Consider the following 16,619-nt stretch of genomic DNA (forward strand, 5'->3'; position numbering starts at 1 on the left):
TGAAGAGATTAATGGAATCCGAGCGATAAAGATGCAAGTCAAAATCGTTGTCAGCTACTGTCAAAGTCTCAAAGGATGCCGATCATTTGTTAGGTTTGCGAACAGATTTGCTTTTCACGCCTCAGTTGCAAAAATTGCACCCCACAAACTGATTTGTCATTTTGTAGTTGCATCCCTTTAACAAGATTTCCTGACTGAACCGAACTTCACTCGTCATCAAATCATTTTTCGTCTTGTCATTCTTTCATTCTAAACCAAATGTTATCTACAAGCACCATTTTACCATCGCCTTTATAATTTTCAATACAAAACATTGCTGAACCTTGCCAATCGTTGAAAAAAAAAATGCAATTAAGAAATACTGCACTGCAGAAGTATCCATATTTGCTTTGGATGTGTGTTGTTTGCACAAACACCAGCAGATATTCGACATTTCATGTCTTAATTACACAATGCACAAGCACAGTAGGACGTGTTCTGTAGCACATCCGACTGAATGAAGCACAAACTCTTGGATTGTATCAAAACATGAATTTTTATTTTGGTTTGACACCCACAAACTGCTGCAGTGATACAATGTTTATGACGCGAGTAATGGGGAACTTCCAGTTTTCCGGCTGTGACTCTTATGTGAAATATATACTGAATTATATAGATTGACACAAGACGGTTGAATTAAACAAGAACATTTATCAATGGTAATTGCTGATGTAACACCGTTCAATCATTCACTTAGCACTTCTTGGTTCAGAGCCTCCAGCCTTCTGGAATTCTCAGACAAAACAAACAACCGTCAACCACCAAACACGGCCGGAACAGGCGCACAGATGAGGAGTCGGTCGCCATGGCAACAGGAGGCAGTCGCTTTGGCAACTAATGGGAAGAGGGTCCATTGCAGGAACAATAGATGTTTAGCGAAGAAGGGGGTGTTGTGACTAGGCTGGGAAGAAGATGAGCTGAAGCTATAAATAGACATCACTTTAAGACTGTCTGTCGACATCATTCGGATCTGTGACAGCCCTGCGGTGATAACTGTTTTCTTCCACACCTGTGATCTTTGCTTCTTTATAGCACTGGAGGCTTGTCAATGCAAAATACGCACAATATTGATGGCAGACACTTTGTTCCCTTTTCATAGACTATTTTTTTTCCCTTGTCTATTTGCCGTCCTGGCGGCTTACGCGAGCTATTAGGCACAACATTTTGGTCGCGCAGTGGGGATTATGAAAGAATTGCTTTGTATATCTTTTACCCTGCGAACCAGTCAGACGGAGTGAACCCATCATTCGGGTTGCCTCTGTATTCGTCTTGTCCCCGTGGAACTTAAAAGTCAGTTTTGCAAGCAAACAGAGAGCGGATATATCGGCTAGAATATTTGACACACAGATGCAGTGACAGTACACCAGCTGCCCCTCTGCCTGCACCTCAGGACCTGTCTGGCCTTAGATGCCCATCTGTCTTTGATTTCTCTCTGAGCTGATGGATTGATATACTTAGTTCTTGATATTATCAGGTGTACGAGTTGTGTGTCCTTTTGATGCAATGTTTTTGCTTTATGTTTACTATATTCTGGATTCAAGAGTCGAGATTCCGAGTCTATACCTTTTTATTATTATTATAATTATTTATTACGGCTGTTTACTTGATATTAAATAATATCATTGTTCAGACACATGCAATATATCTTGATTTTTCAGTCGCCTCTTTATTTGTTTAGCTAATTGACTATGTGTAAACATGGTTGTAGTGCTCTTGGGGGTAACCACAATGTGACCAGATTCACTGTGACAGATAACAAGGCCTCCTTACCAGAGGCTTCCTCTCCATCCCCCTCTGATCTGTCGCTCTTCTTGTCCCTACCCGCTTGTAATGAGTAGACAGACTGCAGACGTGTCTTATGTCTTGCACATCCCACCATGGACGCTTCTGTTATGACAAATGGAAACGCACGATACTCGCCAGCCCGTACTCAACTTGTAACTTGGAGGAGGATGCGATATGGTTTGTGTTTGTTGAAATTGGCTGGACAAATGATAGCTTGGAAGATAAGGTGATCTTAAATTAAACTAGAGCTTCAAAAGGTGTTTTTTTCTGTCCGTGCTCCATGTTCCTGAAGGAAAATTCAAGGACACAGCTGTGTGTGTGTGTCAGGGCGAGGAAGACGTGAAGGGAAAGTGAAAACTAAAAAGGGAGGGGGCTTACTCACTCCACCAAGAGGGGCGGGATTTGTGAACGGCAAGCAACCAGTTGGCATTCACAACTGGGTCACATGACGAGCACGGAAAGCGATGTGTGAAGCAGTGAGGGAGGAGAGAGAGAGAGAGAGAGCGAAAGAGAGAAGTGCACATTCAGGACAGCATCAGTTTGTATTTGCGATACAGGACTGCCCACATTGAACTGCATATCTTGGTATTGAGTGTAAGGAAGGCTAAAAAGAAACCTTTGGAAAGAGAAGACGATCAACATTTAAGCTCTTGAGACCCAGTAGGAACTGCTGAGGAGAGAAACTCGAGGAATTTGAGAAAAGGGAGACAGCATGTCGTCTCTCTCAGATCAGAAGACCGGCTCTCCCTTCACAGAGTATAGTGAACTCTGTAAGGGGGCGACCCTGTCACCAACAGGACCGACTCAGAGTTGGGATTGGCAGCATCACTCAGGCATGGACATGGAACCACCAAGAGGCTTGGGGGTAGGTTGTGGACCCATAGCACCCACTGGCCTCAGTGGCGAAGAAAAGCTGCACTTCTTTGAGCAGACAGAAAAGGCCAACGTGGACGTTGAAATGAAGGCACCAGGCGGGGTTGGCGCCATGCCTGGAAGCACCTCGTTGGGTAACGCTTCACTAGGTAGTGCAGGAGAGAGCCCAGAGAGCCCCCGGTCCTTCTCTCCGTTCCCATCCCCAGCTTCCCCTGGTAGTCTACCCTGTACACCTGCCCTGCAATGCGGAGTTAGCAGTCGGGTCTCTTTGCCACCGGTTCCTCAAACCCCAGCAAGTCACATGGGGATGCTGACGCCCACCACAGCCATGCCTTCACAGTCAATGGGAGTCCCCTCAATTGAGGCGTCTACTCCAGGTGGATACTCTCCCTCTGAATCATGGAACGACTCCAGTTTTGGTGAGTCCAGCCCAAAGGTCGCCATGCCCCAGGCGCCTCCTAACTATTGTACCATAGGCGTGATCAGTGACGACTACTTAAAGAGAACCGATGAAGATATAGTTGAAGTCAGAGAGAACCTGGAGGAGCAACTACTATCCGTGGGCTCGTCAGAGGAAAGTAGTGAGGAGGAAGACCTTGAAGAGGGTGACGAGGAATTAAAGCCTTGTTTCATGGGGAGAGCACAGCAGCAGAGGAAGGCCATGCGACGGGCAATGTCCGACTGTTCCCACCTGTCCGTGCCCACCAGCCTCGAGCTTTCTGATAAATACCCCGGCGGTGAACTGGGAGGATTGGATCAACTCGTGTCACCAGTAAGTGGGTCACGTCGGTCCCAGCATTACATGCAGCGCTCATTGACAGTGGCGGACGATCAGCACCCTTCTACTCCGCCTACGCTCTCTGCAGCCGGGACAACACACATCGACCTACGGCAAACCCCACCTGAACCTCGCCTGTCTCTCTCCCCATTCCTACCACAGAGAGACAGCAATCCCATCTCCCTTGAAGAACCCTTGGAAGGGTTTAAGTTGCAAAAAGAGCAAAGGAACATAGTTCTTCCGGTGCCCCCCAGCCCCAAAGCTTCCAGTGGCATTGACTTCACTTCTGACTTCTCTACTGGCTCAGACAGTTTTGGTCAACTGGCGACAGATAAAGACTTGGACTATACTCAACCCAACACTAAGCTTATTTCTGATTCGAAAGTGGGCAACAAACCAACTGTGGAACCTGACGATCAGCTTGTCGTAAGTTCCTCTAACAAGTTTGGCCTGAACTCAACTAACCCCATCGTCAAATTGGATGGTAGGTGGAGGTTCAGTTTATTATTTCTTGTGGGCGCATGTGCATTTTAAAATATGTATTTGCAATTCTGTATGAATATGAATTAAGGTTAACACTTACTAGTCTTTTTGCTGTATTGAACCTGTTGATTCTGGGTTTGTATACTTTGGTCTTGATTGCAGTTGTATAGCAATTTCTATTCTTGTGCATTTGGAGACCTTACTGTGGATGTGTCCAGTATTTTGAGAGAGTGAAAGACAAATTGAAAACGTCAGCATTAGCACAGCAATTGTGACAGATGTCAATGTGTAATTTTAGAAGTTAACGTGAATTGAAAACAAATAGTCTTCAATATAACTTCATTTGAGTGCAGAAAGACGCGTCTCCTCTCTGGCATGCCCGTCTGGTTACTTTTCAGTGCTACACAAGGTTTGACAGTAGAAAGAGAATAAATGTAGATAAGAGGAATTGTAACACAGAAGTTGCAATAAGTGTTTTTCTCGAAAGACATTCTTCATGGATTTGCCTCCGTTGATTTTCCTCTCTGACACTGAAGTGCTTTGTTGACTTTTTTTTTTTTTTTTGATCAATTGAGAAATTTTAGTTGCCTTGTGTAACTGTTTTTCACTATAACATTCTCTTTTCTGCATACTTATCTCTGTCAGCCAAAAATCTTTTGCGATTCGGGCGGCCTAGTGAATAATTACGGGTCAGTGAGCTTCATGCTTTTTATTTTATTTATTTATTTTTTCCCTCCATCTGCTTCAGCTCATATGTAATTGCTCTACTCTGCACCAATATAAACACTCCAGTGATCAAAAGACAGCATCTTTATAAATATACACCAAAATGTAACAGCAATGCCTGATTTTCATTACTTAATTTTCAGGTATGTGTCAGTTACTTTGGTAACCGTTATGGGATTTTCTGCCTTTTAAAGGGCAAGTCAACCCAAATATTTGCTTTAAAATATGTTCTTTCAGCCTCACTATTCTCACACGGTAGTCTGATGAATAATGTCTTAGTGGAATACGAGCTAAAGAGGGCAAAATCCACCTGAGGTTTCATCCAATTCAGGGGGCGGCCATTTTGTCACTTGCTGTCAACTGGAAATGAACTCCCAGTCGCTCAGGTAACAACAACCAATCACGACTCTCCTGTTCTCTGAAGCCAAGCCGTGATTTGTTGTTACCTGAGAAACTGTGAAGCCATTTTCAATCGAGAGCAAGTGGCAAAATGGTCACCCCGAGATGGATAAAAACGGGTGGATTTTGCTGCTTAGTTCCTATTCCACAAACACAATATTAATCAGGATGCTGTGTTTAGACTTAGTGGGTCACATGCAGCATATTATTGAAAGGAACATTTTTAGGTTGACTTCCACTTTAGTGGAAATGCAACAATAGTTTAGCACAGATGTGTATGTGAGAAAGATTGATTAGCATTTGATTCGGATACGAGGTTGAATTAAGAGTGAAAAGATACAGGATGTTGTTGTGACATTGCGGCTTGTCCAGTGATGAGACGGCTTCAGATAAAAGTGATTAATGGGAAACAAGTGTTGGTGGAAAGAACTGTGCTTGATTAAATAGGAAGGTTACGACGAGTTCAAGGAATGACCAAATTCAGTGAAATATTGAGAATGGAAAAAGACCTATCGGATAAAATGAAAGATTAAAATGATGATAATACTGGAAGTATTTTGTTATGGACATGAACTATAAACATGAACATTATAAACAGTTGTTGTTTTTTTTTGTTCCCTATTCTACTCAGTTGTGGTGTTTTTCTCAACAATCTGCACATGATTTTGGGATAGTTGCCTTTTGGGTGAAATTTGAGGATAATCCTAAAATGCATTCCAGCATAAACTATACATGGACAAATTTATATTAAAATGTCACGATATTGCAAAAAAGAAAACACCACAATTTTCAACATCTAACTGTGCATCCTCCTCCATGAACCATTCCAAAAAGCTCGTTTTTTTTTTTTTTTTGTTTTTTTTTTTGAGCTGGTATTTATACTTGACCTGATTTGTGCTCGCATCTTCTCATGAAATATTTGTGGTGGCACTCCAGAAAGGTGGAAGGCGAATGTTGTTTGTTGACTTTTTGTGATTTTCTTCGTGCCTGCGTGAGGCCACTTCCGATCCATTCATCCAGGAGAATTTTGTGAGCTCACAGTGTCTGTTGTAGTTTTGTTCTACCGTTTGTCAAGTTTTAGTTTTCCCTCACCAAAGTTTATCCAACCATGACTGCATGGACCTCACTTTGTGCACCAAGGCACAGTCATGCTTGACAGAACAGTCGGTTCCCAAAATTGTTGTACCATAGACTTGGAAGCTTAGAATTTTCCAACCTGTCTTGGTCAGAGTCCGCATGTATTGACAGTGATCTCCTACATCTTCACGGGTGATGGATTGGCATGTGTGTTCGAGTACATCCCTAGTCATGGAGTGTTTTCAAAAATATCAGGGGCGCCAGAAAACCGTACCCTGCCAATGAAATAGAGAAATAATGGCTGCTGGATGATGAATGTGCCAAATTATCTAAATTATGGGCAACAAGGCATTTTTATTTAATCCCAGCTAGGTTTTGTAGCGTAAATGGGTCAAAAGCACGAGCGTTGACTGTATTTTGCTCAACCCGGCGTGAGGTCATCGTGACCTGAGGTCGGGTGATGCAGATGTTTCATTGAGTGAGTCAACATAACAGAAATATCTGATTTATGTACGCCGTGCTGCATCTGCCGACTATATTCAGCCAACTTCACTGCCCACATTCATAATACTGTAATATTTTAGAGAATCATAAATATTTTTAGCATGGACTGAAATAACAGAACCTTGATCTGCTATTCTTGTAGCAGGACACAATGCACAATTTTGGTTCTGAATGATCTGAAGAAGTAAACAACAACTGAAGGAGAAATTGTGATGTTTATTTTTTTTCTGTCAATGTAGACAATGGCGCCAAATCGGACAAAAAGGAGGAGAAGCCCAAGGTGGACTTTAAAGATCCGGCTGAGCAGAGGGGCGTCAAAGTTGAATTGCCACTCAGTGAGACGGCACCCCATGTGGAGAAAGATGTAGGAACACAAAAACAAACCGATATCAATCTGTGGAAAGAGCCTGAAAATGTTCAACAAAAGGAAAAAGAGGCAGAAAAGGTCACAGAGGCGAAAGATCTTCATGTGAAAGAGAAAGCTACTGTGAAAGTGACTGAGGAAAAAGACTCTGAAAAGGTTCTTAATGAGAAAGAGGCAGTGAAAGTGAAAGAGGAGGAGCTACCAGAGAAGGCTAAAGAAAAAGAGCCAGAGAAAGTGGAAATAGTCCAACAGAAAATAGAAAAAGTGGATAAAGCAAACAAGCCTGATGAGCCTGCAGACAAATTGTTCAAAACAGAAACCTTTGATAAGCCCGAAAAAGCAGAAAAGCTGTCCGTGACGGACAAAGTCGAGAAAAAAGCAGCGGATGTGGTCAAAAGTGAGGCGAGTGTCGAGAACAAAATCACCGAGAAGGACAGCAAAGAGCAACACGTCGCAGCCAAAGTGGAAAATCACCCCGAGCAGCTGCCGACACCTGTCAAGCTCGACGCCGCTCCTGACAAGGCGGAAAAGAAGGCTGACATCGCCGCCGATGTGGAAGAAGCCACGAAACCTTCCACTTATACGCACAAAGCTGAGAAAGCGGATGAAGTGGAGAAACTCTCGGAGAAGCCGGCGGAGGCGGCGAAGCAGATAAGCTCAAAGGAGGAGAAGCCGGAGAAAACGCCGAGTGACAAAAAAGCGGTGGAGAAGAAGGATGACAAGAAGGACAAGGCCGTGAAAGCGGATGGAGGAGAGAAGGCCAAAAAAGCGAAACCAGCCACCAATGGGAGCAGCGCGGCACCAAGCAAAGACTTGGCGAGTGCAGACAAGAAGACCAAGGTAAGAATTACTGGAGATGAAAAATAATTACTGGAGGTCTTGTCGGCCGGGATGCTTGTCCGTCGTCATCCATCCGTTATTATTTCATGCCGAACCAAAACTGTATTCATCAGTCCATCAATCTGTCATCGTTATTCTAACCGCGCTTCAGTAACCGGACGGTCTGATCTTCGGTTCCCGTTCTCTCTAAATGTCGTCGTGTCTTTGGGCAAGACACGTCGCACACATCAAAGTTTTTGAGCATTACATAACATATACACTACATTTTGCACATCAAAAATACTGAAGTTACCAAATTAATTCAGGACAAAACATGAACTTTTTATTGCTGAAAATGGCTCAAGTGAGTCAAGTGTCCCTTTTAACTCATTTGCTCCCAAAAACATATAAATATGTTCTATTTTGAACATTACAATGCTCCCTAAGACGTATTTGTTTTTATTTTTATTTGTTTATGCTAGAGCATAAATAAGTCTTTGATGCAGCCTATGACCTGAAGAGGTGGCTTAAAGCAATGGTAGTTATTACAAAGACGGCCAGTAGGTGGCAGCAGAGTATAAGAGATGAACCAGGGCCATGTTTTTCCACACTGTTTTAAACAGATTTGTGAATAATGATGAAACTCAGCTATATTCTAATGCTAATTGCTGCAAAATAGAAACAGATAGAAATATTCATTTTTTTCTGATGAAAGAAGTGACTCTAATCTTGCTTTTGGTAGGTTCCATGTTTTTATAGCAGTAGAACACATTATTCTGTGGGCCTTGCAAAATCAGTCCAAATCCAGTAAAACAGCCAGGAGTGAAGGGGGTTGCTTCAGTCAAAATGGCTGGGAGTGAACGAGTTAAACTAGGTTTTCATTCCATCATGATACATATACATTGCAGCCCTTAACCAGGCATACAAATTGACTTGGGACAAGCTTTTTTAATGCATGCTGCTTTTTAGCTTTTGCTGCTGCTTTTTGCAATGTCTGCACAGTGGAACCTCAAAGGGTGAACCAAACCATCATCATAACACCATTTAATGTGGAGACAATTTTTGGCTAGAATTTTTACATTCTTAGTTGCTATTCTAACTAATCTAATCTAACTGCTCTAAATTTGGGTCGAATTCAGGATGACCAACTTTATAGGTTCCACTGAATGCAGTACAGGATATATTTTTATAATTTTACACCGTTTTCAACATACCCTAATTTCACACAGTTTGTAATTGAATTGCTGCTTATGCTGTTATGATTTTTTGTTACATTTTATTATTTCCTTTGCTTGATATTTTGTTTATGTATCTTTTTTTTTCCTTTCTTTTTGTTTTGCCTGCGTCCATCCTCCATGTCTCGGCCACACGTCTCAGCCTGCCGCTGGGGTAACAAAACCGAGCGGCATCTCCAAAACACGGCAGGTCACAGCCACTGCTGGTAGTGGTTCCGCTGCGGCGCCTACTAAGCGCCCCACACCCTCCTCAACCGCTTCCACCTTAGATAAAAAAACAAGCACCAAGGCACCGTCGGCAGCCGCTGGTGTCCCAAGGCGGCCCTCCACAAATACCGCCAGCCGCCTTTCGACGTCAACCGCTACCACCACGCGTGATGTTAAACCCAAGGTAAGGCAGAAGGATGCGAATATTTTGACTGTATTATAGATTAGTATGATGCCAAGCGGCTCATAGTATAATGCAAGCAATAGATGTATTTATTATTTGTAATGTATATCATTTTTGACGTATGTATGCATTTTCCAACGCTCTTAGAGGTCAAAATGAGTTTAAAAGTTTAGATGCAAATAAATGGTAAGTCGCACATCACATTCTGAATCGACTTCATTTGTCTGTCTTTGATTTTAACGAGTCATTAAGCGTGTACTGCTAAAAGTCCTGCGGGCAGAGAGATGCAAGTCCCACTGTAACAAGAGACATTAAGTTCACACGGCTCTTAATGAAAATTGCCAGCATGCTTCCTTCTGAAATCCACTTTAGGATTTGACTTCAATAGCCTCTCAACTCAAAACAAACTGCTGATTGAAAACTGACATATAAAACAAAACAAAAAGTTTTTTTTTTCCCTGACTTAAATGAAAGCAAAGACAGCAAATGGATCGCATGAAATTAACATGAATAGACAGTCAAAAAAATGCACCACTAATCAGAATAAAGCAAATCAAAATCCATCCTCATTCTGTCAGTGGCCCTCTCACCTGCCCTTTGTCGCCCTCTTTCGGTGGCCTGCATAACTACATCACGTGGTGACACTGCCGATGATAAACAGGCACGCTTTTTTTAGCAGCCCAATGCCCACAGGTGCAGGGTGACTCGGTTCATCATGGCCGGCTTGTAGTAGGAGGGCTCAGCTGTACGCTGAGCAGGGCATCATCCCCGCAAATGTGCAGCTGAATGAAATCTGCAATTTTCAACAAGGACCAAATCTGCATGTTAGATGCGGGTTTGACCCACAGGAATCAAGACAATAGTTACATAATGGCCTTTCTTTATGTGATGCATTTGTAGTGTTTTGTTGTAACGTTCACTGCTGGTGGGAAGTAATGAAGTACTTAATTACAGTACTCTATTTTAGTAGATTTTTTTTTCTTGTGACAGCTTTTTACTTTTACTCCCAACATGAAGACAGAAACAGTCTGTCCTCTTTTTTTGTTTACTTCTACTGGATGGAATATTGTGTTTGTGTAGAATATGAATGAAAGCAGTACATGACATCACAGTTACAGGTAACGGCCAATCACGACTCAGCTTGGTCACATGACCAAACGCAGGAAACAGGTGAGCCTTGATTGGTGGTTACCTGAGCCCTGAGCAGCTGTGACGTCATATTCAGTCGACAGCAAGCGACCAAATGGCCGCCCCCCGACATGGGGTTGGGTTGTTGTTGTTCTGTAATATGTCGCTCCTTGTTTCAACAGACCGCCACGGAGAGGCGCCCCCTTGTGCCAAAGGCCAGCACTGCCACCTCAAGTCCTGCCAGCTCCGCCGCCGCTACCAAAAACGGAACAAGCGCCGCCGCAACCAGTAAAGCGACCACATCGACGCGCACAACGTTGTCATCCCGCACTGCGACCACCGCGGCGACCAAAAAGCCCCTGGGTAAGGCAGACACGCACGCACATCTTTGATTAGAATGTGACTTGACAGCTTGTTTCTAGAAAGCTGATTTGACATAGTTGACCTCGCCTGCTGAGGTATGTCAAAAGTTTACACAAATGTGGTTGCACATCACTGTCAGCTTCAATTAGCGAAGTTATACGTTTGCGACGGTTGTTTAAAAGTGATTTAGGAATTGAATAAACACAGTGGAATATTTTGCTCATCAATCGTCATTTCCTGTTTCAAGCCTCAAAGACAGACAGCCAACCGAGTGGCGAGAAGAAGCCCGGCACGCTAAAGACTTCCACAGGTACCGTTACACTTCCTTGCTAACGTCTCACAAAACTTTTGACTCATCCTGCAGACAGATGAGTTTGCATTATGACAGCAAAAGAGACGCGTAACACACACACTGCTCGCCAACGACAATGCTGGAAGTCTTCGCAAATGGGGTGAAAGAGTTTATTGCTGTGTTAAAAACCTTCGCCACTGCAGGCGAGGGGATTACCGTCCCGCTACCGTTGACAGCGGTTCACAGCTCCTGCTGATACAGCCCGGGGCCTGCTTAATCTGCCGCGCTTCTTACAGTCAGGCAAATAACACTTGAACGGGGAAGCAAAAGGGGAGGATTTCCTTCATTTAACACATCTTAGGAGGAGCCGGAGATACGCACGCGGCTCCCGGGAGAGATTGTCAGCGGCACGCTGCTCTTGCACATCTCAGCACTCTGAAGAAAAAGCTGCTGTGCTACAACAGAGATGTGGATGAATAAATTATCTGCTCCTCCGTGGTCAATTATAAAGTGGTTATAGCTTGAATTGAATATGAAAAGAAAATATTTACAAAGTACTTAAGTACAGTGACAAAATGTATTGATGCTGTTTTCTCTCTCTCGCAGCCGATTCCACCAAACCCAAAAGCACCACCACCACCACCACCACCACAATGCGCAGCTCCGCCTCCGCTACGGCCACTCGCACCCGCACCGCGGCCCCCAAAACGAGCACAGCCGGCGCGGTGCCGGAGAAGAAGCCGATGGTCCCTCGTGCCCCCAGGGCCGCTACCACCTCCGCTCCAACCAACGCGACGAGCGGCACCTCGAAGACCACCAGCCGTCCCGGCACCGCGCCGGCCCCCGATATCCACAACGCCCGCTCAAAGATCGGCTCGACGGACAACATAAGGCACCAGCCAGGGGGTGGCAAGGTAGGTTCGAGTCTTAATATTAAATTCCAAAGGGGACTGTAATTATGACACAAACTGCTTATCAACTATTAGGACTTCCACTTTAATGTAATAGACACTTCACACAAAATAAAAAAAATGTAAATGATCAACAGAAAGAAATCCCTCCCCTCCCAAATTCCTTTTTTTTAATTTTTTTTTATTTGCTTGTTTTGACTGTTCCATCCCGTTAATTTTCCACCCCCGCTCAACCCCCATGTGCTCATTTGCTACCACTGCACCCGTTTTCCAAGCTGATCATACAGTAGCCTGACAGTTTCCTCATTGCAAAAATGGCCCGTCCCATTTTTGTCTCAATTTTACATGAATATGATCACTCTATAATTAGATTAATAACCTTTAGATTAGATTCGACCTTGAGATTGCGCCAATGAGGTCCTCTAAATGCGATGAGGTCGTCCTCCACCAACCACCTCGTCTTTCCTGTATGTCGTTGACCCGGGGTGGGGCCTGTCTCCCCAGGTGTCAGCTGCCTCTAAGGGCAGGGTCCCCGCCTCCAAAGACAAAAGCCAGGTCAAAGTGAGTTCCTTCGCCACCCTCCCCACCATCCTCTTTTTTTTTTTTCCTCCCTCCTCTGCTCTCATCTGACTTTATATGTTGCCATTCTGTATAGTTTGCATTCTCTTTCTTTGCGCACCCAGTTATTTTCTTTACGTTCACTTATTTGAAGTCTTTTTGCAAGACTAACAGTCATCAATTCTGCTTCCCTCAAATTGCAAAATCTAAATGTAACTTGAAATTTTTTGTGCGTATTATATGGACTATATATTTTAGCCTGTAAAAGATTTAATCAGTGTTGTCATCAGAGAAATGCAAATTTTCATCAGACACATTTAGGCTAAAATCATTGATATAAATAAAAGGGGCTCCAGTGAAGAACCCTGTGGCGCCCCCTTGTGGACACTAACAAATCCAGAGCGCACGTTTCAGCCACTGTGCTCTCTTGCCAAGTGAACTTACTTGCATCTGTCTGCGCTTTCCTACCGAAGCAAACCTATGACATTTCTTTACTCTTCCTTCTTTATCCTCCTCCTCTGTTTTTCACTCTCAAATCACCAAACGCCCGCCCGCCCGCCGCCGTTCTCCTGCCCACCCCTGGCTGCTGTGCCGGCTCCGTTTAGGTTCAGATAGTCTCCCAAAAACTGGACTTCAGTCACGTCGGCGCACGACTGGGCTCCAAGGACAATATGAAGCATGTTCCTGGTGGAGGGAATGTAAGTACAGCCTGGCTCAACGGCCGGAGTTTCAAGGTGCAGAGTCATTGATAAAATACTTGAGACACTCTTACGGAGCGTGTTAACACTTTGAGTGTCAGCATAAAACTGGACTGTTCACTGATAGTGTCAACCATTGAAGCCTTTCCACAAAGTACAACTCTTGATAAGTCAAATGGTCTAAATATAAAGATGAGTTTAAAAAAAAAACGCATGCAAGCAAACGTCCCAATCCCTTCCACTTGCTTTCCTAAATTATTCCTGCAATTTCCCACCCCAGTCGCAATCTCATTTATTCAGTCGTCCATCGCAGACAGAACCACAAAATGTGAGTTTCTGCTTTCCTGATGCTGTTTTGCCTCACTGCTTTGCCTAGAATGCTTTGTCCAACTTTTATTTCTCAAAATAGTTAGTTGAAATGGTGTGTAATATTTAACAGGTGCAGATTCTCAATAAGAAGGTCGACATAAGTAAGGTGACGTCAAAATGCGGCTCCAAGGACAACATCAAGCATAAGCCCGGTGAGCTGGCAAACTTTATTTTGACCTGGGGAAAAAAAACAAAAAACTTTATTATAATCCTCGGAGATGACGCATTTGTGCGACAACAGGTGGCGGCGACGTGAAGATTGAGTCGCACAAAGTCAACTTTAGGGAAAAAGCGCAGTCCAAAGTGGGTTCTCTGGACAATGTGAGCCATTCGCCGGGTGGAGGAAGCGTCAAAGTCAGTCTTTATTATTATTATTATTATTATTACATCCCCTATATTTACTCGATTTGGAGCCAGGTTGTCCCTCCCATTCCCATTCGAGTGACTCCCCATGCTCTTTGTGTTTCCAGGCTGAGGGGCCCCAGGAAGCAGGTGAGGGTGCTGGGACACCGTGTGGGCAGGTGGGGAGCCCCGCCGCCCATGAGAACGGGCTGAAGGAGGCGGCCCCCTGTGACGCCGAGGCCCCCCTGGTTGCGCACATCCCAGAAACAAGTAAGTGGGACACATATTGCACTTTGTAAGGTAAGTGTAGGAGTTTGAACGGAAACGCTTTGGGGACCCACGTTGGAAGTAAACCTCTCCTCTCGGTTTTTGTGCTCCTGGTGGCGTTCTCGCATAGCTGATCACACCAAATCTTTTTTGACTTCTTTTCTTGCAGGCATCTAATTCTGCTGTCCCTCTGCCCTCATCTCATCGCCCCTCCCCTTGTTTTTTTTTTTGTTTTTTTTATCCACCCCGCGCTCCTCCTCCACCTTTCTCTTTCCAACATTTCTGCCGCAGATTGAGTGTTTCAAGCTCATCTTCCGCGAGAAGGCTCGCTCTCGCACGGACCACGGCGCCGACATCGTCACCTGCTCCTCCTGATGACAACATAAGCCCCTCCTCATCAACTTCACCACCACGTGGTTCCTCTCCCTGTAGCCTGTACCGTGTCAATTGGACCCCACAACTGCATAGCCAGTACCGTCATATACAAAACCTCCTTGTTCCCTCAATAACCAACTCTCATATCTCTGCTTAAGTGTAACAAAAAGTTCATTCATTTCCTCACGGTTTCGCTCTAGCTTAGAAACATAAACAAGCTGACATACACAAACACACAGAAAAAAACAAACATTTTAGACTGTTGAACTCTCTTTGTGGTAGTGTTTTGAGTGGCAACCCTAAAAAGTAGCTTTAATGGGGTCCTTTCTATTTGCATTGATTACCTCTTACCTTTTTAATTCTAACACGGTTTATTTATTTGTTATTTGAAGTTTCGTTAGCTGTCAGAGAGTCCTGGGTCAACTTTTGTTCAAGTAAAAGCGCACTCACATTTGTCATTGTGTACCATGCTCAAGCTTCTTTTTTGTGTGTGAATATCCTTAATTGTCCACATTTTTTTTTTATTGTCTGTAAATGCTACAATATGACAAACCACTTTTGTCCCATTTCAAATAGTTTCCTTCAAAATGCCACCAGATGGCGCTAAAGATTCGCTTTGTCATGCGCACAAAATCAGAACATGCGAATTTATCAAAAAAAAATAATAAAGAATTAATAAGAAAATGTGTGAATTTGAAAATAACAATGCTTGAGCACGGTGTGGGACAAATGACCCGGTGTGAGTGCGCACTGAGGCACAAAATGGAGGCGCGGGTTAAATGTCGAAAGTGCGGGGAGGAAAGTGAACAAAGAAATGTGGTCAAATGTAATACGGCAAAAGTTTTTTTTTTTTTTTATATAATTCAGATAAAGGCGACAAAAGTAAGATGTGTGTGTGTGGTTGGATGTATTTTAAGGCCACAGTAGTTCGAGGGTTTTATTAAGGCAGTCCAAAGGGAAAGGAAGAAAGTCCTTGTTTGAAGTATGTGCCTCTTTCGTGATTATTCGTTCTTGTCAGTGCAGTAATCCAGGAAGTAACCTGAATGTGTTGTCAAAACCGGCGGAAATAGTGGCATGTAGTTTCATTTAAATCCAGGACTAAAAGTGTTACGACTCAAAAGCTTTTTTTTTTCTTTTTTTTCCCCTTTCTTTCTTTCTTTCTTTCTTCTAAGTGAGTGACAGGAAGAGGAAGTAATTTTGGTTTTACGTTCTTAGCTACAGGATTAAATTGAACTACTGCAGACAAATGGGAGATTTAAAACAAGTGTACTCTGTCTCAACGAGAATACGTATTAGCTCTTATTCTGACTTATTTCTGTGTTTATGGTTTTACTAGCTACTTTTGCTCTCGTCGAAACGAACAAGCCCCTCACCGCAGTTAGCGTTCGAACAAGATTGTCATCTGTTTTTTGTCCACTTGGGGGCAGAAAAGCTCATAAAATAAACATTGGAGGCCAGCACCTTGTCTGGCTGTTTTCATTTTGGTTTTATTTGTTCCACGGAAACTGTTTGGAATTGATAAGTTGAACGTTTTAACATGTTATTCACGCTTAAGCAACATTTTAATAAACTTGAATTGTTATACAAGTGAAGTTAATTAACCACTGTTAAAATGTAAGTACCTAATGTGCACTCAAACTTATTTGCTACAAATGGGAACGTGTAAGTTCAGTTTCTGGTGGTCACAGTTTTCCTCTTTTTCGTCTCAAAAACAAAGAAAAAGCAAAAAGTTGATTTTTTTTAGATTGGCTGTTGGAATTCCATGGTTTTGTGCAACTTTAGTGGCATTATTGCACCAAAAAAAATTACATTTTCTTGCAAGAAAATTTCATTGGAATTTAAA

General features: G+C 43.4%; 1 protein-coding gene across 7 annotated transcripts in view; it reads left to right on the forward strand.

Moving 5' to 3' along the window:
• Nucleotides 1-16,236, forward strand: part of LOC144008969 (uncharacterized) — a 46,437-nt gene extending 30,201 nt beyond the window's left edge. Inside the window, exons 1-12 of one of the 7 annotated variants that reach the window (XM_077508373.1) lie at nucleotides 2,302-3,959; nucleotides 6,904-7,868; nucleotides 9,225-9,473; nucleotides 10,784-10,964; nucleotides 11,212-11,274; nucleotides 11,863-12,170; nucleotides 12,672-12,728; nucleotides 13,331-13,423; nucleotides 13,863-13,944; nucleotides 14,034-14,146; nucleotides 14,263-14,404; nucleotides 14,571-16,236. In XM_077508373.1, coding sequence (XP_077364499.1) covers nucleotides 2,537-3,959; nucleotides 6,904-7,868; nucleotides 9,225-9,473; nucleotides 10,784-10,964; nucleotides 11,212-11,274; nucleotides 11,863-12,170; nucleotides 12,672-12,728; nucleotides 13,331-13,423; nucleotides 13,863-13,944; nucleotides 14,034-14,146; nucleotides 14,263-14,404; nucleotides 14,571-14,578 — 3,684 coding nt within the window. In that variant the 5' untranslated portion in view covers nucleotides 2,302-2,536 and the 3' untranslated portion in view covers nucleotides 14,579-16,236. Of the gene's footprint in view, nucleotides 1-2,301; nucleotides 3,960-6,903; nucleotides 7,869-9,224; nucleotides 9,474-10,783; nucleotides 10,965-11,211; nucleotides 11,275-11,862; nucleotides 12,171-12,671; nucleotides 12,729-13,330; nucleotides 13,424-13,862; nucleotides 13,945-14,033; nucleotides 14,147-14,262; nucleotides 14,405-14,570 lie in introns of those variants that run through there. The other 6 variants (XM_077508375.1, XM_077508369.1, XM_077508371.1 and 3 more) reach the window with 6 other exon arrangements.
• Nucleotides 16,237-16,619: the final 383 nt, after the last annotated feature.

This window comes from Festucalex cinctus, chromosome 20 (genome assembly GCF_051991245.1).
Source record: "Festucalex cinctus isolate MCC-2025b chromosome 20, RoL_Fcin_1.0, whole genome shotgun sequence".
NCBI classification, from domain to species: Eukaryota; Metazoa; Chordata; class Actinopteri; order Syngnathiformes; family Syngnathidae; genus Festucalex; species Festucalex cinctus.